General features: G+C 29.0%; 3 protein-coding genes across 4 annotated transcripts; 1 reads left to right on the top strand and 2 right to left on the bottom strand.

Annotated features, from left to right (window-relative positions):
- Nucleotides 1-151: 151 nt before the first annotated feature.
- Nucleotides 152-6,867, bottom strand: LOC8263524 (wax ester synthase/diacylglycerol acyltransferase 11). The gene is made up of 7 exons (XM_002523302.3): nucleotides 6,524-6,867; nucleotides 2,185-2,772; nucleotides 1,962-2,028; nucleotides 1,769-1,878; nucleotides 1,406-1,615; nucleotides 1,157-1,294; nucleotides 152-459 (listed from the first exon to the last, which is right to left on the bottom strand). Exons 1-7 carry the CDS (start codon nucleotides 6,770-6,772, stop codon nucleotides 301-303), a joined length of 1,521 nt encoding a protein of 506 aa, XP_002523348.1. The 5' UTR covers nucleotides 6,773-6,867; the 3' UTR covers nucleotides 152-300.
- A 727-nt stretch (nucleotides 6,868-7,594) lies between these two features.
- On the bottom strand, nucleotides 7,595-13,730 carry LOC8263523 (dynamin-related protein 5A). The gene is made up of 16 exons (XM_002523301.4): nucleotides 13,470-13,730; nucleotides 13,297-13,360; nucleotides 13,114-13,218; nucleotides 12,879-12,980; nucleotides 12,499-12,549; nucleotides 12,338-12,399; nucleotides 12,033-12,123; nucleotides 11,444-11,508; nucleotides 10,447-10,641; nucleotides 10,099-10,218; nucleotides 9,843-9,913; nucleotides 9,506-9,731; nucleotides 9,008-9,058; nucleotides 8,413-8,641; nucleotides 8,039-8,178; nucleotides 7,595-7,941 (listed from the first exon to the last, which is right to left on the bottom strand). Exons 1-16 carry the CDS (start codon nucleotides 13,596-13,598, stop codon nucleotides 7,813-7,815), a joined length of 1,830 nt encoding a protein of 609 aa, XP_002523347.1. The 5' UTR covers nucleotides 13,599-13,730; the 3' UTR covers nucleotides 7,595-7,812.
- A 4,534-nt stretch (nucleotides 13,731-18,264) lies between these two features.
- Nucleotides 18,265-21,357, top strand: LOC8263522. Of its 2 annotated transcripts, none has more exons than XM_048377609.1 (2): nucleotides 18,265-19,284; nucleotides 21,179-21,357. In XM_048377609.1, the coding sequence occupies exons 1-2, from the start codon at nucleotides 18,568-18,570 to the stop codon at nucleotides 21,227-21,229; spliced, it is 768 nt and encodes a 255-aa protein (XP_048233566.1). In that variant the 5' UTR covers nucleotides 18,265-18,567; the 3' UTR covers nucleotides 21,230-21,357. The 2 variants fall into 2 exon arrangements, with proteins under 2 accessions (XP_048233566.1, XP_002523346.1); XM_002523300.4 differs by lacking the exon at nucleotides 21,179-21,357 and adding an exon at nucleotides 20,804-21,135 and having other exon boundaries at nucleotides 18,280-19,284.
- Nucleotides 21,358-22,001: the final 644 nt, after the last annotated feature.

The raw sequence follows: 22,001 nt of genomic DNA, 5'->3' as shown, positions 1-22,001 counted from the left end.
ATATTAGTATTTTCCAAGAGAAATGAAAAGAAAAAAAGAAACCATTAATAAAACCTGATACTTATAGGTATATTATTATTATTATTATTATTTAAAAAAAAAAAGTGATTTATATACTAAAGATTAAAGCTCCTGGAGAAAGATAGGAAGCTAAAACAAAGGTAAAACACTAGATAAAATGGTCTTTGCTATCCAATCGACCACTCTATTTGAGAATTTTGCATACAACAAACAGGAGTACAGGTAGAAGCTTTAAGACAAAGCTTTTATTGAGAACAAACAGGAGTACAGACAAAAACCCTAAACATTAAGACCTCTGGATAACACAATATCTTTAATGAGTTTGAGCGATTCAACAATGTCATCCATTAGCTGAGAAGAATCAGAAATGGTGCCTTCATCTACCGATAGAACGATGGTCATCTTATTGGCATAACTTTGGAAGTTAATCATCAATGCCTGCAGCAACATCAATTAATTAACATCATTAAGGTCGGGCATGAAAATTTTGTAATGACACTATTGATTAAGAGAAATGACAAAAACTAATGCTTAGAATGATTGTACATTCTAATGGGGAGTTCAGAAAGAGTTCGAATTTGGCTCGGTTTAATCTAGCGAGCTCGATCTCGATTTAAATTTTTATATTTAAATTTAAATTTAAATTATTTTAAAATTATTAAGCTCTTGAGTAATTCGAATTAGATTCATAAATAATTCAATTATTGTACTAAATGAGATAAATTCGAATTCGGCTCATTATATAATTATATAATAAAAGAAATTTAACTTATTAAACATTTTTTAATATCATTATTATAAAATAAACATTATAATTTATTATATGTATATTATAAAGGTAACATAATACATATATATATATATATAAGATCTTAAATTTAAGAATAAAATTAACTCGACATCGAGCTCAAATAATTAAATGAATTTATCGAGCTCAAATAATTAAATGAGTTTATAGACGAACCTGCTCATAAGTCGGATCGCAAGCTTTCTAAAACTAACGAATCAAATTCTATCAAACTCGAGTTTAGCTCCATAGATCTTAAAACTGAATTCGAGTTTTGCTCGTTTCATTTATTGCCCTGCAGGCCTTATCTTGGTTCTTTCATATTATATAACATAAAACATCACTTACATGTGGTTGATTAAAAGAACTTGGAGCTAAGAAAGCAATTGGATGGCCATAAAACTCGATTTCCTCTGGCGGTCCAACTAGACTGGAGAAGCACATTGTTGTATGATAGATAGTTCTATGAGATAGAGCATTTGCTACCTGTCCAAAATTCATATAAACTAATGTTAATTACAATTAAATATATGATTATAGCTAGGCAAACTAGCTAGTTCCTTACTAATTGAAAAATCATTTGGATTGAATTTTTACCTTAGTGCCAAAAAGTTTGAGGACAATTTCAGCAATGGAGAAAGTATATATGGCTTCGAGAGACTGCTTCTTTCGATCAGCTGCAGCCTTAGCTTCACGAATATAATCTAAAGGGTCATCTCGTATACCAATGGTGAAGGGGAAAAGCACATAGCCAATCCAGTTTCCCCATTTTGCTTCACTATTCTTCTCCATCATATCAGCTAAAGCCTACTACAAATTTTATTGCATCGATCCAAATAGTCAAAACGAATTAATAATTTTGTTTATATCGTTTTTTTTTCTTAATGAAGAAGCTTATTTTAATATAATGGCAACCGACAATACAAAAAGATATTAAAAAAACTTCAAAAACTGTTAGACCTGAATCCCTGGAGCTGGTCTTATATTAATAAGAAGAGTTGCTCTTAGGCTAATGTTCTTGGGAAGATTATTTCTGAATTGGGTTGTTTCCTCATCCTTCTTTCTCCCACCTGCCAAATGCAAGAACATAACATGAAATATTATGATAGTCAATAACCAAGGAATAGCTAGCAACAGAGTTTCTATGGCTCACCATATTTTCTGTTAAGATACTGTGACAAGCCTGCCTGTGTGACTCCTAGAGCAACATCATTTATAGTCTGTAATATATATAAATATAGCTCATCCAAATGAAAGAAATAAATAGATGAATAAATAAGTGCAGACCAGAATCCCTTCAATTATATACCAATTTAGATATGATCATCCAATTTCTAAAGCAATAAGTCATATAAAGTCTTAGAAGTTTAACTCACAGTATTCATTGCATTCTTCACTAACTTGATATCGTCCAGACTCACAGTCCGCCAAATCAATCGCCTAGGAGTAAACTCAACACCAGGCCTACCTTTGATTGGCGTCTCTGAATCGTTTAAAAACAGCGCTGTCACCGTAAACATTAAAACATCAACTACAGTATTCCAGAACAGCTGAATAACCCACCAAACTGCCATAACATATCTCCAAAACTTCCCGTTTTCTTCTTGCTTCTTTTTCTTCTTCTTTGTCATGGTAGGAAGAGTAGGCAATGCTTCAGGATCAGATACCTGTCGAGTGCATGCCAGTAGAAGAGACATAAGAGAAGTGCCGTCGCCCAGAGAGTGGTGGATCCGGAAAACGCCGATCGACTCGGCATCACTTGTGCTGATGTTGAGGAGATGCAGATCCCAAAGAGGCTGAGATTTGCTGATAGTGGTTTTGGTGAGATTGAATATGTAATCTTCTATGAACTTGTCTGCAGGTGAGTCCATGCTTCGATTTAATTCTGGAACTATGACATGCTTGTCTAAATCCACTTTTGTGCGGACCCATTTCATTTCTTTGTTATTTTTCTCGTCCGTTACCTGTTATTTTTCATTGTGGAAATTGACAAGTAAAAAAGGAAAAGAGAAGAAAATCAAATCAAATGTATGCAATTAAGGACAAAATAAATTCATCAGTAACGACAACATTATCTTCCGACAAAAAGTTTGAACCGTCGCTATAACATTCAAGATATCAAAGGGAAGCTTATGGTTTTCTTTGGATTGAAGAAATTGAGCGACGTCAAATTTACCGTCACTATAAGCTAACATAAGTGGGCGACAAGTTTGCACGCTTAGAGCTGTTGTGACGCTAAAACGGCGTCGCCATAGATACGCATTTTGTTTGGGAAAAGAAAAGTTGAACCTTTAGTTAACTTGAGCTTTCTTAATTAAGTAAAATGAAATTATATAAGCTGATGAAGATTCATGCCTACTTTAATATTAGTTGAATTAATTAAACGACAATGCTAAATGGATAGATTCTAGCCATCTAGAATTCTAGAAGTATATATTTAATGCTTGATTAAATAAATAAATAAAAAAATCACACTAGCCTTCTATTAAATTTAGTTAAAATATTTGATTTAAATTTTAAATTTAACTATATATTCCATTCTCACACTTCATTTAATCTATATTACATTTTTAAGAGAACTCATTTAATTAACAATTCAACATGTTAAAGAAAAATATTTAAGAATTTATTTATAAACATAATATAAGATTCAATCTTTTATTTAACTATTTATATAAAGTTATGTTAATTTCTTCAAATTAAATATAATATTTTTTAAATATATATGAATAGAACTAATAAAAACATAAATATAATATTACAATTGATCCTATAAATAAAGTTGATATATTATTATGCTATATATGCATGAGTAATATATGATACATTGCTTCTACTTCTCATTCTAGAAAAAAAGAAAAGACATTTGCAGCTTTTGCTATAACATCATGTTAATGTAAATCCATGCTCAATGCGGCCTATAATAATATATTATAAATAGTATATTTATATTCTATATTTGAAATAGAAAATCAACCCTTTATTATTAAGAGTTATTTTAATAAATTTTTTAGATAAAATATAGTACTTCTTGTTAATACTATGCACATCAATTTATTTGTTTATGAAGTACTAACCTATGCTTAATAGTTTGAATGTAACTATTAATATAATTTCAATTCTATGTAATCATATTTTTAATTTTTTTTATAATATTTTGTAATTTTATATTTATTTAAAGAATGTATTAGTATTAAAATGTTAATTATAGTGGTGGCCATATTAATATTATTTGTTAATGAGTTTATAAACACAATTATGATAAAATATTAAATAATTTTCATCAATTATTATTCTATCATAATTACGGCAATATGGTGAAGTATTTAGTCATGACAATGGAATCAATCGAGAATGACTATATCGATTAGTGAAATATTTATATGGTAAGTGAAATTTTAATAATAAAAATAATTTTATCTTTTAATAATATCGATTAGTGAAATATTTATTTGTGAGTATTGAATTAATTAAGAATGGTTAGACATATATTATATCGATCCTGGTATTGTAAAGAATTTGTTATCGTAAATTTAATCAATTGAGGATGATTGTATATTTTGATTACCTTAATCAAATAATGATTAAGGAAGTATTTGTTTGTGAAGATTGACCCAATTGATAATTATTAGATATAGATTACATTGATTATTGATAGAATAAAAATTTATTTCATAGGAATTAAAAGAACTAAGAATGTATATAAGAAAATGATTCATGTATATAATTGAAGTTATATCAATAGTTAGATTAACACAAAATAAATTATATTAATTAATCTAGAATAATAAACCTAGAAAAATATAAATTAAAAAAATACTATACTAACCATATATATTTCATAAAGAAGCAAAAAAATTGTGTTTTGTGGTAAATGAAGGTTAAACCACAATCTTTAAGTCTTGCCAATAATTGCTTTAACAACATACTAATGCCTAATTTTAATTTACTTTAAACTCTCATTCACTTATATATATATAGTAGATAATTTCAGATAAAGTTTTATTAAAAGAATGTAGTAAATGGGATTTGAACTAAAGTCTTCAAATTTGATAATCTTCTTCTTGATTTACATTGATTCAGACAAAAAAAAAAAAAAAAGAAACAACAATTCCTTAGCTATAAAAACTAACTCTTTATAATTATATATAATTTTAGTAAATTGTGCAATCGCAAAACTAATCATATATTTCAAATATATCAAATTTGTTATAATATTTCAATTTTGTGGCAATAATTATTTAACTATAGTGTTTTAGCCATAGTAAAAATATTATAATTAATAGATTTAATTTAGTAAAAGATCAAAAAATAATAATTATATAATTATAGTATTAGTCTCATAAATTAATTAGTGATAAATTAATAAATAACTATTAAAAAGATATTATTGCAAATCAAGTAGAAAATATTGTAAAAAAAGTTAGGGAAGTAACTATTCCACATATTTGAATTAGACATTAAAACAAATACTCTTACTAAGCAATGAGCAGCACATAAACTTTAAGCATAAATAAAATTAAAAGTATGACAATATTGTAATTTTTTATTTTTTTATTACTTTTAGCTAACTTTTTATTTGATTTTTTAATAAATTTAAGAATATATATATATATATATATATATATATATATATATATATATATAATAATTTTCTTTTAGAATAAGAAATACATATAATGTGCTACATATTATTTGTGCATGACATAATAGATAGCAATGTCAGATGTAAGATTGGTAGCAATAGTTTTATTCTTGTTTTTAGTTCATATTTCGTATGAATATTAAGAAAATATTATATTAAAGTTAAAGCAATTAATATAAATAATTAAATATAAATATAAATTTTATGAATAACTTTTTTAAAAAAATTTCATTGAAAGTTGAATTGTTAATTAAATGAACTCTATTGAAAAAATAATATATTGAAAATATAATAGATTAAATAGAGTGAGAGAATAAAATATATAGATTATATATAATATAATAATAATATTAATAATTAATTAATTTGATTTGCTGATGACCTCTTTCTTCCTTTGAGGGATTTAAGAAATTCACTCTGATATTAAAACCTATGAGGCTTGTTCTCGGGACTCATAAATTTGTGAACTGTTGATATTTCTAAATCTTGGGGCACCTGTCCATGCGAGCGAAATTAGCCGTCGTTCTAGCCTGCTTATGTTGTTCATAAATGTATTTGCATTTGGGCAAACCCCCACATTGATTTATTTGAAAATATTAAAAACTTTATAATATAAACATAAAATTCATTAGCCTTCAATAAATAATCTTAGGAGTCAGATCCAAATTAAATTAATTTGTTTGGATCACGTATTTCTTACCTAAAGTGGGCAATTTCCAAAATTTTCATTGACAAATTCCTATTCTAAATATCATTTTAATAAATTAATACGAGTCGATAATATAAATGTATAGACAAAAATTAACTTTTATATTATTGTTTTTTAAATATATATGAAAACAATTGCTGATGTAGCATTTGAAATTGTAAAAATATTTAATAATCAATAACTTAAACTATTAAAATGATTTTAGTATTTATAAATAAATTTAGTTTTTTGAAAATTAATTTTCAATCTCTCAGAATGGATATATGTATTTTATTTTTAAAATCCACTCTTTTTCTGGAGTGGTGATAATTGAAACAATAGAAAGAAAAGAAAATAGTGTTAAGTATTTCTAATTAAGTACCTGCAAACTAGAGAAGCGAGGGTGCTTAAGCAAAGTGTGCTCCAAGTTGGCTTTAACAATATGTGGCTGAACCTGGGTCTTGCACCCGATGACTGCTATCACATATACATTGAAGTTCGGTTCGTGAAACAACCGAGATGCTGGACTTAACGGTTCTTCTTCTTCTTCAGCTATTCCCTCTCTGTCATTGTCCACTTTGGTTATCTCAATTGGTTTAAGATCAGGTTTTCTACATTTTAGACCTTCCATCAGGACGAAATGCTATATGTTGCAAAGATGATATTTTTTTCTTTTAATCTAGCAAAGCAACATAAGAAGGAGCAGTGCATAAACTTTATAACATTAGCTTGATGAGGAGGCATTATATGTTAAAGAGAGAGTCAGAAAGCAATAAATTTTATCACCAGGTGTTTGTTGTTAGCAGATGACTGTGGAGAAAGAAAACATTTGGAAATTAAGTTCTGAGTGGGTGCAGCTTTATCAGTTTGTGGTCACTATGCATATGCATGGATCAAAACAAGTTTCACAAATTTAGTGGTGAAAGATCCAGGTGGATCTATCTCCTCGATTACCTCCTGCTGGATATGTGATATTGACAGTGGTAATCCAACTTCCCTGCACTCCCATTTGACTAATGAAGGAGGCAGTTGTCATATTATATACATGCTTATCTCTTCACATTAATTCTTGTCTCCACTCCATTCACGAGTTGGTTTTGGAAAAAGAGCAGAACAGAAAATAAAAGCTATTTTGATTCTTCTTTTCTTCTATTTAGACTATTTCTGTACATAACTATTTCAGATAGCTATTCTATAATTTAGTTTAAATTTGAATTAAAAGAATTAGGAATAGTTTTTCCTCCTTATACCATAGAAATTGTTTTTCTTTTTTCTTTTCTAAAAACAGTTTTTTTTTTCAAAGCTAACTTAGTCTTTATTCTTAGAGGAATTAATTGTAGATTCAGGTTTCTGAAAGAAGCTTAATGCAGACAGATTTTTGTGTCCCAATTAACTTGCAGCTTCGAAATATATTTGACATTTTCAAAGGCAATAATAGTATGGATGTACTTCATACACATAAAAGTTGGCGCCATGCACTTTGCTTTCTCATTCATTTTTCAAACTCTGCAAAAACTTGCATATGCTTTGTGCTAAAAGAGCACAGTACAGTAAAGCTCATCAAATCAGGCAAAAATAGGGGAGATGAGAAAGCCTGTGGAAAAATAACATAATGTATACTAATGAATTAAAGAATCAGTATTGATCCACCTATTGAATTCAAAGGGTTCTCTACTTGGCCCATGCAACTGCATCTATCTCTGCTTGGGCACTTCTATACAATTCCAGTCTCTTTGCAAGAGAGATACGTCGCTGCATCACTGCTGGATCCTCATCCAACAAAGAAGACAGCTGTTTTGTCTGAACCATTAAGAACATAGGTACTCAGTTAGCTCTCTTTCCTCAGATTGATAGAAAGAAAATTAAAAGAAAAAGAAAAGATGGAAGCCTTACTTACCTCCTTCTTACCCAACTCTGCAAAGAAATAATCAAGTAAACTGCGTTTGGCGTCCCTGACTTGACAATAGACAACAGATTTTGGAATGGAGTTTCTCAAACTTCCACAAACCATATTGACGTAGGATAAAACATTACTTCCTGTTTGTTGAAAAGAAAAAATGCAAAATCAGAATCAGAATAAGCAGAGTGCAAATTACAGAAACATGGGAGAATATTGTGCATTTCTTTACTAAACAGAGCACCTCATAACAAAGAATAAGAGCGCATAACCTCTACTAGACCACTAAATAATGAGCAAGAGAGATGGGTGCAGCATATGGCGATTCTTGAAGTTAAACCATATATTTCAAAATTTCAATTCTAGCTACTTACCGACTCGCCTAAGATATGAATCGTTGTATCTGTCGAAAATTGAATGTGTAGGATTTCCACCCTTCTCAATATCTTGAGGAAGCTTCCGGAAAAATTCAACAGTCAAGTAACAACACTCCATATCAACCAGCTGTAAAGTTGCTTTCTTGCTTTCTTCCCTCATCCTGTCTAACGACTCAATGGCAGCATTGCTGACTTCCACTCGCAAAGTCGGATACTGCTTTAGCTCCTGCATCGTAAACACTGCAAGGTGAAAAATCTACAAATGCAGTAGATGTCAAACTTATAACCAAATGGGATTTAATTCCCAAGGAGATGAATAACATTGGCCAAGTTATAATGATTATCGTATAAAACCAATGTTTACAGTGAATGCAGAGCAGTGTCATCAACTTTTCCCCTCCTGAAGCTTACATATGCGTCTTCATTTCATGAATTATGACCAACCAGCTTGAACTTATCATCAGCTAATATCTGAATTCGAGCTTTTCGTTTATTATTAAAAAAGTTGAATGTATAAAGAAAAAAGAAACAACGAGATTCAGAGATAGGAAATTTGAAAGGAGGCCACTAGAGAAACATTGGAGGTACTTGCCAGGGTCTCATTTATGGACTTCTGAACCAGCTCCTTCAGTAAAACATGCACCTAAAGAATCATGATTAGAAAAAGAGATCAAATTCCTAGACACCTTAACCAAATATGTCCACAGTAACATGGAGGGCCAAACTTCATAAGCAAGCAATGCATGTCAAGCACAACCTGAATTCCTTTACCACTCATCAAAACAGGAAATAAATAAAATAAAAATAAACATGTGTGAGTACCAACAGCCTAAAAGACTGCCTAAAATTGGAAAAAGATAGATAAGAATTTTAAACTTCGTAAAACATCAAGAAGAGATGAAAGAAAAATGAGATGAGAAAAATGCCAGTATCTGCAAACATGTGAATGGGCACATATGGAACTAATACTGTCCAAGTATAGAAAAGATCAACTGCACACATCAAATATTAGCCACATTCCTTTGGACTAAAACGCTACCAATACTATGATCATTAAAAGATAATAATCATTTTCAATATGAATGCATACCGCATCTACAGCTGCCTCAGCAGGACCTCTGATTGTTACCAGGGTAGATTCAATAAGACGGCGATAACCTTGTTCAGGAGCTATTAGATGAGGCTGATATCCATCAGCTTCAGTTATTAACTTCCTTACATTGTCGATTGAAAGGTGTTTATCAAATTGTAACCTCTTCAAAGCGGCAGGTAACTGATTATCGAACACCAGATAGATTTTATCACCACCAGGACGTCTGCAGACGAAGGTACTTTCTAATTCGACATCAAATTGCAAAAACACTACAAAATGAACAACACTATTTTCCAGTCAATAATTAAATCGCACAATGCCGTAAGATACATACATGCCATCAAGATGTTCTTTAAATATTTGATCAAACGAACGACAGATTTCCATTATCATGTATAACTTTCCCTGCATTTGAAAAGGAGAAAAATAAGAAAAGAACCACCAATGTCTGTTGCAACAAGAATCGAGTATTTACTATTGCTGGATGAAAAGACCGTCCAACTTCCATCAGAGGGACAATAACATCACTGAACCGGAAAGGATAAAAAAGTGTCAGAATAATCCAGAACAATGATAAACTTAATGCTCACCCCAGCATCAGTGGCAACAGGCTTCCCTAGACGGCTCAATTCTCCTTCTAGTTCAGCAATAGTTTTGTTAATAAGAGACTGAAGGCCAGGAATTCGAGACTTGATGACTTGTTCCAAATGCTGAAAATTTGACCACATTCAGCATAACGCCAGGGCTATGATATTTGCTTAGACCAACACTAGTTCAGATGCTTGCAACTAAATACAATTGTCTTTATTAGAGCATTTTCATCTATATATACGACAGACAAATTTCATTTACAGATCCTTACTGTATGTGTGTTCAAGTCTGCATACTTTGTAAGCATCAATGCCCGTTAATAAACACTAGGAAACATCCCTTCATACCTTAGAAAGCATCTTTCCTAAATGCTCAGAGCCCATCCTATGAGCAAGATGCCGGTACTCTGTGCTATTCTGAAAATATTCTCGTTCTTTACGTCGAGCAGCAATCATGTCCACACTTTTGTTAATATCAGCTTGAGAGCGATTAACAACCCCAATCCAAGGAAACTGTAGTTTATATGATTTTCCTTCCAAGATCTATGGAACCCAAGATATAAGAAGCATTGTGGTGAAATTGAACAATCCCATTTCAGTAAGATATAAGACGGGGGACTTTTAACTGCAAAATCTAAAATGTTATCCATCTAAATAATTAAACTGTATTCCCACTTCCCAAAACCAATATCTATAACTAGCATGACATTATGAACAAAAGAAGAAAAGAAAAAACTAACAAGACCAGTCTTATCTTCCTTAACAAATTATAGAGCAGTGAGTATTACTTTGACAAATTGATTGCCAAAGTATTGTGGTTCACCTTTCCAAGAATTAGTATATATATCCAGGTAGAGAAGAACAGACTTTGTGGAAATACTTAGTGGCATAGTTGTAATTTACAATTATTAGTCAGCAGACTCAGCACAGATGTTAGTTATTTCAACAATACATGCATAACAATGTATTATTTATTTGGTGTATGTAAAACTTATATTTATAGTCAAGATGAGTTATAACCTTTTATATTTTTATCAATATAAAAACATATTCTCTCAGTTATTTCACCTATCTTCGCTCCATAAAATTTAGTAGAATTATAGAATGTCTTAGTTTATAATCACTTTTAATATTTTTTTTATTTGTTTAATTAAAAAACTTATAAAATTAAAATTAAAATTTATATGGAATATTTTAAAATATAATTTTTATATTAAATTATATATTAAATTTTTTTTTTATATAAATTTCTTAGAAAATATTATATATTGAAAATTACTATAAACTACACACCCTAGAATTTACATAATATTTAAACATTTAACTCAACTGGAAATGAACTTACATCAACTGCATCCGTACCCTTATCCATAAGATCGACCTTTGTCAAAACTCCAAACGTCCTCTCCCCTAAAATTTAATAATCGAACAGATTGAGTATAGATTTAGCAAGGTCAAATATGACCATAGCAATGATTTTGTTGAAATAACATTAAAACTAAAGAATTCATAGAAATCCAAAGAAGTTTGCTACACAACCAATGAGCATCTTCAATGAACAAACAGTTCCCATCAGAAGTTTGAGATACAAAATCAAAAGCAAATAGTAAGATATACCGATTAGCTGTTTAATTATAATAATTCCATCCAGCAAACATAGCACAAGAATCAAATCACAATCATTATCCCCAGTTCGGACTTTAAAATTGCATGTTCCTTTCCGCCACTGAAAAGAAAAAAAAAAAAAAACAAGAACTGATTTGCTTTCCCTTTTCCCATTAATCAAATTTGCACTAATTGCATGTCATCCCATTTAATAAAAATCTCGGAAATTTTGTAGAAAAGATGACTTGACCTGCCAACATATTGATGTGAATTAACAAAGTAAGTTGCAAAATATAGATTTTCAAAAGAAAAAACTGTCCCAAATTTACCTTTGGGGTCAACTTCACGAGATATCTTAATAGCATCTGATGTGGCAAGATCTTGATTGGCAGGAGAAATTGCCAGAATTATACAGTTGGGCTGCAATAATGGAAAAAAGTATCTGAATAGGCTTCACTTGAACATAATTCACTAAACGGATCAGGATGGTGTGGCCACCAAAAGCATATGTATTGCATTCTTCTTTTTCAAGTGTTTATGGCACAATGAACATATCGGATGGGACTACCAAGAGAATTGAAGATTTTCAGAACTTAGATGCATGAGAGGGTTTCAGAACAAGTATGAATATTACCTTCTCAATATATGATCGAATCATGTTCTCGATGTCCAGCACAATACTCTCCGGTTGACCGTCTGCATTACAAATTTGACATATTTGTCTGTTAGTCTTTTAATCATTGACAACACAAGACACAAACTTTAACAGCCACGACACGAGTTAGATGTACTCACCAACAGCTACTTTAGTAAGACCAGGAAGATCGATCAGCGTCAAATTAACAACTGCAAAAATCGAACAGTTACAAAAATATGTCACCAAAATCCAGAAGAAGAAGAAGAAGAAAATAATATCACAAAACAATTCTAAACACTCGAGTGCTCAAAGACAAAAAGGAAATGACTTGAAAACACGTCTGTTCACCTCAAAAGTTAAGACCAAAAAAAATTCACCATATGATTCAATGAGTAGCAAAAACTAAAACCATATAAAATGAGGATAACTGATTCTGCACCCTTGAATTCTCCATGCACCAGTTTGTTTATAAAATCATCGACTCATACTGATATAAAAACCCACACCACATAGCGAGTAATTAGCATCACTATCTCACCATTAGGGGAATAGATACTGAGATGGATTGGAACAGTAGAAATTTGTTTGCTGCGGCCAGTCTCTCGATCTGTCTCGTCGGAGATTTCCTTCCTCACAGCAGCTACACACAATAAGTAATATTAGCAACCGGCCGAAATAATTGCAAGCATAAAGCCAACCAAACACAACTGTAGTTCTTGCATATCATCGCAAACAGAGAATGAGTAGAAAAAAGGGTAAAGGGGACAGCATACCGAAATCACTGAATTTCTTTCTTGGGAGGTGCATAAACTCGGCATATTCTTTTCCTTCGTCAACTCTGTGAAGCTGCAGGACAAGAGGACGCCGCGTAACAATCCCTGAAGCAGTCACATCATGCATAACAAATAAATTATATATGTAATGTGTGAGTATATGGAAATGAAAAGAATTAATACCTGCCCCACGAGGCAAAAAGTCCTTTCCAACGATGCTCTCCAGCACTGAAGACTTCCCTGAACTCTACAAATCATGATAACCACAGATTTTATCGATCAAGATCAATGCAGGAAATTGATAAAATAATAAAAATCATAGACAATAGGGGAAGATAAGGAAAAGAAGATTGAACCTGGCCACCAACGACAGCAATGGAAGGTAAAGAGTCCCAAAGAGTAGGCAATGCGCTCTCTTCGCCATGATCGCCAAGCGCCGTGCACGCTCTCTGTATCTTATTCACTAATGATATCAAATTCTCCATTCTGTGACTTCTATAATATGTTCCGGTTCGGTGATTTATCGGTTATATATTTCCTTTCTTTCGAGAAGGAAAGAGATAAAGGAAATGTTTGGATTAAAAGAAAGTCTGAAAGAGAGAAATGAAGGAAGAAGAGGTTAGCGGATGAACCGGGAAAATTTAAGTCAGAGAGGGAGAGAGTTTAACAGAACGTGGAAAGTTTCCAACGTATTTGTGTGTTTCTCTTTGTTTTACTATCCTGCCCTCGGGGAATTGTCAAATTATAGGGCAATTATGTGGTTTCACCGTACAAGTAAATCTATAAACAGAACCAAATAATACAGTGACGTGTAGCATATTGCTTGATTTTAATCAAGAATAATGTTTTATGTTATAAATCAGACTATAAAATGATTTTAATATAATTTTATATTAATATATATTTAATATATTATTTGCTATTATTATTATTTTAATTATATAGTTAAATTAATAGATATAATTTAATAAAATTTTGATGTTTAATATAATTTATAAAATTTTAAAAATTAATAGAAAATTAATTATTTTTTATTTTTTAAAATTTTAAAATCTTATTAATGTGATAATATAAGATTTTAAAAATTATTTAATAATTAATTTTATAAATATGTATTAGTATAATTGATATTACTATCTTTTAATATTAAAAGTTTATTATATAATTAAAAAGATTAATTATTATTGAATATAATATTAAAAATATAATTTTAAGATGTTATTTTTCAGAATTAGAATTATTTTTGATTATAATTTATTAGTTAATAGAATATTAAAATATAATTAATGTATATTTTTTAAAATAGAATTAATATCATTATCCGATTAGAAAATTATTTATTAGTTAATATAATATTAAAATATATTTAATATATATTATATTTTATTATTAGAGTAAGTATTTAATTAGAAATGTAACTTATGAATCAATAAATTAATAGAAAAAAACTATAAAGTACATATAAGCTTGAATCTCATATATCAAAAATAAGTATAGATGTCAAAACAAAAAATTTATGTGCAAAAATTAAATATACATGTCAAAAAAATTTAAAATCTTAAAAATTAATACATATATATATATATATATACATATATATATATAGAGAGAGAGAGAAAGATATTCTAATGAATCAGGTGAACTTGTTTTCCTTTTTACCGCAATTAGTATGCATATAATTACTTGAACTTTTATTTAGTCCATAGATTTGAACTAGTTTTTTTTTTTTAGAAATTTGAATCCTCGTATTTTTTTGTGCTATTAGTTTTGGTTGACATGTATTTAAATAAGACTATTATATAGTGCATGGATCATATTTAATGAAATTCTTTAAAGAAATATGTATCTTGAAGAATGAATATATTCAAAATGACAATAAAATTTTACAATTATTATAAAAAGATATATATTTATTAAAGATGAGAAATAAAGTTTAAATTTGGGATTTAAAATTTTAAAAAGTATTATTTTGCTTTCCTAATTTATTTTCCAGTTAACACTTATAAAAGTCAATTCCATATCCAAACATTTGTCTTACACGCGTTTCTAGTAACAATAAGATGAGATTTATATAGTTTAAAAGAACTAGTTCACGTGGCTATAAAGACCAAATAAAAATCTAAGTAGTCAAGTGATTATTATCAAAAAATTTAAAGAGTCACATATATATTCGATCAAGAAATTAAAAAAATTGATTTTTTTAGTATCGGAGAAAAAAATTATGCATTTTACTTGAAGTAAAAAGATCATGTATTGAGCTCACTATTTCTTCTTTTATTATTAAGCTCACTTTTTTAAAATAAATATGGCTCACACGTGTTAATAGTTGTAAGTCCATAATACAAGTAGTTGAGTCAAAGATATAACAAGAGAAAATTACATAAAATATTATTATTTTTTAAAAATAATATTATTTATATGGAAAGAACTTTTTCTTTTTAAATATACATAAACCATTTTTTTAAAAATACTCGTAATTTTAATTTATTTTTCTTTTTTATAGGACTGTATAAAGTGAAGCTTTATTTTTTTTAACTCTTTTATTATCATCTTTTTCTACTCATCACCACTCTTTTTATTTTTCTAATATGCTCTATATTTCTCTCTTTCCATATATGTGTGAAAAGCACAAGAAAAATGGATGTGGAGATATATACAATACATTTCTTATACATACAACAAACTCTTATGTTCATTTGATGATGTTCATATCTTTGAGTGTACGTGCGCTAAAGGAATGAGTGCTTGTCCAAGCCATTCCAACCGTGGTACCGAAAAATTTAGTGCTTTCAAAAATATTTAAAGGGGATAAAAATTCTCATGTTTATTTTACATATCCTGAGATTAGATAAATATATTTTGTAATTAGATTTAAGATATAACAAATGTTTTAACTTTTCTGCTAATATGAGCTTTTGTATACTTCAAAAAAAATTGTGAATTTTTTATTTATCGATTAATGGTCAAAAAATATATTGAATCTCTTTTATTTGTTATTGATTGTGTTTTTAAAATATTGGATTTTAGGGATTTGATAAGAAGTGTGGTAATTTACCATTTTAGTGTTAGAAAATATAGAGAAATATATGATATGTAATTGATATTTGAACACATACCTAAGGTGTTTAATGAATTTCTTGAATAATTTATATTTTATTTTTACTTTTGATGATGGTTTAATGAGTGTGATGCTGGGTTTATATATATATATATATATATATATATATACTAAAGATATCACAATATGTAATAGATATAATTTTTTATACAAATTTAAGAAAAGATTTTGATACTTTGACATGTTATAAACTTTTATGTATAATAGTGCAAATATTATTGTTTCTTTTTTATTTTTATATTGAGAAGTATATAACTAAGAAGGAGAATGAGGAGAATGAATTAATATGATGATCAAAGAAAGAATAAATGTATTATTATAAAACTAGTAAATAAATGAGATGGTATGAAGCATTAATTCAAAACTTGTTGTTATTCAAGTTAATTCGATTTTTTTCTTGTAATACTGCTACTCATGTATGGACAAGCAATAAAATGACCATTTGAATTAGCTAATAAATTGAACTAAATGTGATTATATTTTGCATTGATGATGTTTGATAATATGCTTATTCTAAGAAATTGGTAAAATTCTTTAGATGATAACAAAGTTTACAAAGGCATAGATAACAGAGGTACAATGCAGAAATGAAAAAAAAAAAATTTCAAATGCTATTTATTTACTATATGTATACCACATATATATATATATATATATATATAACAATATACTAAAATCTGTAAAATATATATCATTTACTATAATTTTTTCTTGTGTTTTTCTAAAGATATAAACATAGTGAGTATATTATACATAAAAAATTTATATTAAAATAAATTGAATGTATTCAATTATTTTGGATAAACACTGATATTATATCTTTGCTATTGGAAAAAAATTAAATTTTGGAATAAAAATATATTAAATAAATTAAAATTTTGATTAAAAGTTACCTAATAAATACATTTTATACTCAATATATAATAAAATAATTATAATATATAGTATCTTCTAAGAGTTTACTTTTTTTATTTTTATAACTTTACAATCTATATGAATTAAAATAGTTATAGATACTAATATATATTTGATGTATACCATATTTTGTTGAGCGTCTACCATTTATTGCTACTTTTAGTCTTTCTTTAAAAAATATAAGTATTTAAAATATATTATAAATATATGCAACAAATACTGAACTAAATATAATGTATATTAATTCTTAGAGTTTATCTTTTTAATTATATATATATTAGATATCAAATACATACTTAATATATTTCACATTTTGTCGAATGGATCTTATTTATTTATACTTTTTATTATTATATTATATTATAAGTGTACATAATATTTAATACTTTCATAGGAATATTAGGTTAATAAAATAATTATCATAATGCTATTTTTTTATTTTTTAATAATTACGATGAGCTATTATATAAACCTCAGCTAAATCAATCAATTAAAACTGATATTATTAATATTGAGAAAAATAATTTTTAAAATTAAAATATTTAAATTAAATAAATTAGACCTTTTGATTAATATATAATCAATGTATATCTAATCTATATTTTAACTGTGCATTTATAAAAAAAAGTACTCTTTATAATGATTTTAAATTTTTTAATTAGATATAATTTATATATAAAATAAATTATATTTTTAAAAAATAATTTTATATACTAGTTATGTATATATTCGGCTCTCTAATGATTTGACTTACAATCAAATTAATATTATTGAATAAATACTAAACATATGTCGGATATATATTAAATATATATTAAAAATTAAATATTATAAAAATTATAAAATATATATACCAAATTATTAATAACAATATACTATTTTGTAAAAAAAAAAGCATACCTGACATGTTTTTAAAATAATTCTGATTTATAATATTTAAAAAAAAGTAAAAACAATAATATTTTTAACGTATTTTTTTATTTCCGAAAGAATCCCATATAACAATCGGTGAGTTCCCCGTCCGAGCCTCGTCACGGGCCCACAATAGTGCTTACAGTAGTCCCAAATCCACAAGTTCATAGGCTTTGTTGTCTTTTTTTTTTTTTAATTTAAATTTTGGGCTTACTTCTACGGCCGAATGTCCCCATATACTTGCCTTAATCTTATTTGATTTCAAGTTAAAATAAACCAGGCATATTCGTCGCCCAAAATATGATAAAATGGCATCTTCGTTATAATAAGACATAATAAGGGCTCTTTCTTTCTCCTCCACAAGTTCCTTAAACGATGCTACAAGTTATAACGAGCCAATCCTTGTTCTAGTGTTTACTACTTCCACATTAGCCTCTCGTTCTTTTCTCCAGACTGTTCCCTGCAATGCAGACTGGTATAAAGCTAACAGGTCTTCTAATTCTCATCCCATGGACTCTTTAACCCTTAAACCCACTTTAAACTTCTTCTATTTTAACCCGACCACCACTATTAAATCTCTCTATTCTCATAAACACTTATCGTTCTTCAAGTTAACTCCTTCGACTAAATTCAGAACCGCCTCTCCGATTTGTTTTTCTGGTAGAAATCCTTCAAATGCTCAGAACCCAAGGTTAACACGCAAAAACGATGCCTTTTCTTTTAACCCTTTATGGGTTTTAGTCCCAGTCTTGCAAAGAGTCAAGTTCATAGCTTTTTCGCAAACCAAGAGATGGGTTTCTCGGCTGCAAGCATACAGTGAGGAATCAGAGAAAGCAATGAATGATTACGATGGCAATTACTTGCAAAATGGAGCTTTTGGAGTTGCTTTATTAAGCATAACATCAAATGCTAAGGTCAAAATTAGTCCTTTCGTGTCAACATTAGCAGCCAACCCAACTTTTATATCGGGATTGCTTGCCTGGTTTGTTGCTCAATCGACAAAAGTGATTTTGAATTTCTTCGTGGAGAGGAAATGGGATTTGAGACTATTGTTTGCGTCTGGAGGGATGCCATCTTCACATTCTGCTTTATGTACTGCTTTGACAACATCAGTTGCGCTTTGTCATGGAGTAGCTGATTCTTTGTTTCCAGTTTGTTTGGGGTTTAGCCTTATTGTTATGTATGATGCAATCGGTGTTAGGCGTCATGCTGGGATGCAAGCTGAGGTATTTACTGACTTTTCTTGCGCTTCTTTTCTTTTCTTTGCTTCTATTTTTTTTTTCTTTTTTCTTTTCTGGTGTTCTTTTAGTTTTCATTTTTGTTGGGAAAAGTACGCATTATTGTTTGTGTGAAAATTGGCAATATTTTTTTAAATGGCTTTGCGAGGTACAAGATATGGGTTTGTGCCTCTCGCGTTGCTTTTATTGTTGACTTATTGTTGTTATGGTCTGTGCCCGTACAAGTTCTGTTGATTTTAGCATTGGCAATGTCGATTAATTGGAATGATGTTATGCCTGAATCTAATCTATATACTTTCTCTTTTATGATCGACGGATACCCGGATCGCTGGAGGGTGGTTTGGGGAAAAAAAGGCATCGCAAAAACCAGTTGGACTAAGGGTTCACATGATGATCTAGCTTTAATTTTTGACCATTAAGCGGATAATCTTGATAAGCATTTGTTTGCAAAAACCGTGAATTTGGTATTTAAGCAACCGATAGCCAACCCTTACTTTTGTTCTGTTCAGCTGGGTGATGGAATGACTAAATTTGATGTTAGCTATGGATATTTGAATTCATGTTCTGGCATATGTTCCATGCTGTTCTTAGAAGGTGAGTTTGAGGTAGAGTCATGCAATGGTGATCAGTTTCACTGATAGGACGCAAAGTTGATAAAAATCAAATTAGCTTATTTGGATATAAGTTTTGCTTTCTTTTCCTTTTTTCTTTTTTTTATATTTTATATTGTCAAGATGGATATATGCTCAAGAATTGAATTCAACTTATTCCATTACAAGTCTTGGCATGGCTATTAGGTGAATGTGTTCTGGGGTCTCCAAATGTGTGCTTATTACTCGGGTAAAATATACTGGTTCATTCATAATAAAGAAACCATGAAACCTGGTATTTGGATGATTATCTCATCAGTTTGTTCATTGCCGTTGGGCCTGCCAATATTGGACAACCTGATAGATATTACCTCTAATTTAGAAGTGCAAAGTGGTAAGCCTGTGGACATATCCTTGTCCAACAAAAATACTTAAGGTTAAATTGAAGGATCAAAGTCTGATGGTGCTGTTTTTACAGCCCTGAGATAAGCATTCAAAGTGAAATTGATTTAGGTATACAAATGCAGGTTCTCATTATTAAGGTTCTGAAACCGTGAGAATGTTTGTTAGGTCCATTTTTAGTCTTTTGGTTGTGAGAAACTTTCTCCCTGTGAATTTATACTGCAAATAAATGTGAGTTGGAATTGCTAGATTTCATGTTTCAAATTAAGTGGTTCTTGCCTTAAAAAGCATTTTAGCAATACCTTAAACTGCAAACCAGTGAATATGTAATTTATTACTTGAACCTTGTAACTTTTGGTTTAGTATTGCATCATTGGACTACTGGAATCATTCTTCAAGTTTCACTTATAAATCTGCATATAAAATGGTCTTCTTCTCATTTATTAAATAGTGTGATCTTCAGTCCTTGGGTTATGTGGGGAACTAACTTGCAGCTTTCTTGCCTTTTAACATAGGTTCTTAATATGATTGTTGAGGACCTGTTTCAAGGACACCCTATTAGCCAGAGAAAACTTAAGGAACTTCTTGGCCATACGCCATCGCAAGTCCTTGCCGGAGCTGTGCTTGGCATTTTGGCGGGCTGCTATTGTTGTCAAGTTGCTTAGTTGCAACCCAAATATTTTTTAGTAGGCAATTTTGGTTGAAATTTATGCTAATGAAAGGCTGATCCCTGTGCTTTTACCAGGCACGGCTTATTCTGTACGGCCTTCAAAGCTTATGTACTTTAGACTGTTATTCAATAAACTTGAGAATTGAGAAATACAAATGGAGTTTCAACTTTTTGCCACTTTTGCTTTTCCTTTAAGAGTGCTTTTTTGTTTTTTTCTCAGAATAAAAAGAGGCAGCTCTCATTAACAGCTAAGAACCCACGTCACAGCTAGTTTAGCTTGAACGGCAACATGGTGAGCAAGAGAGTTACAAAATCTGGTAATATAACTGAAAAGAGTTATTGTCTTTGGAAGCAGAGGTTTTGAGATCTTCATCTATTTGATGTGGGTTCATTTTTCATTGAATGAAAAATTAGGAAAAAGTTATTTTTTATTTTGAATTTATTATATTAAATCTCTTTTATATTTTATTTTAAATTAACTATTAAACTCGTGCATCTAACACCAATGCAGTCAAAAAATTAAATTAAAAGATAAAATTATAATTTAGTCTTTATACTTTTACTAAATATAAAATTTATTTAAAATTATTTTTTTATCATATATATTAAAGTAAAATTATCAATTTTAGTGAAGTAATAGTTAATTTTATAACAAGTTAATTTTAGTATTAACAAACTTAATTAATTATCATTTTTATTTACTCTAATTTTTAACACAATCCAATTTTAAGAATTTAAATATTTTAAAAATATTTATATTTGGAGCAACATTATCAAATTAACATATAATTTTATTTGAATTATTAAAATATAATACATATTCATATTTAGAAATATTTGTTTATATTATTTTTTTGGTAGGCATTAGAATTAAACTATACTAAAAATGAAAATCTTATTTGAATTGGATAAAAAGTTAATTTTTAGATGATTTTAATATTTAATAAAATGTTTAAGGATCAAATTGTAATTTTAGTATAATAAAATCGATATAAGGGCAATTTATGTAATATAATAAAATTAGGGGTATAAAATAACTACCT

The sequence above is a fragment of the Ricinus communis genome, chromosome 1 (assembly GCF_019578655.1).
Source record: "Ricinus communis isolate WT05 ecotype wild-type chromosome 1, ASM1957865v1, whole genome shotgun sequence".
Taxonomy (NCBI): domain Eukaryota; kingdom Viridiplantae; phylum Streptophyta; class Magnoliopsida; order Malpighiales; family Euphorbiaceae; genus Ricinus; species Ricinus communis.
Note: the sequence above shows the minus strand (reverse complement) of the source record. Positions and strands in the feature narration are given on the sequence as shown.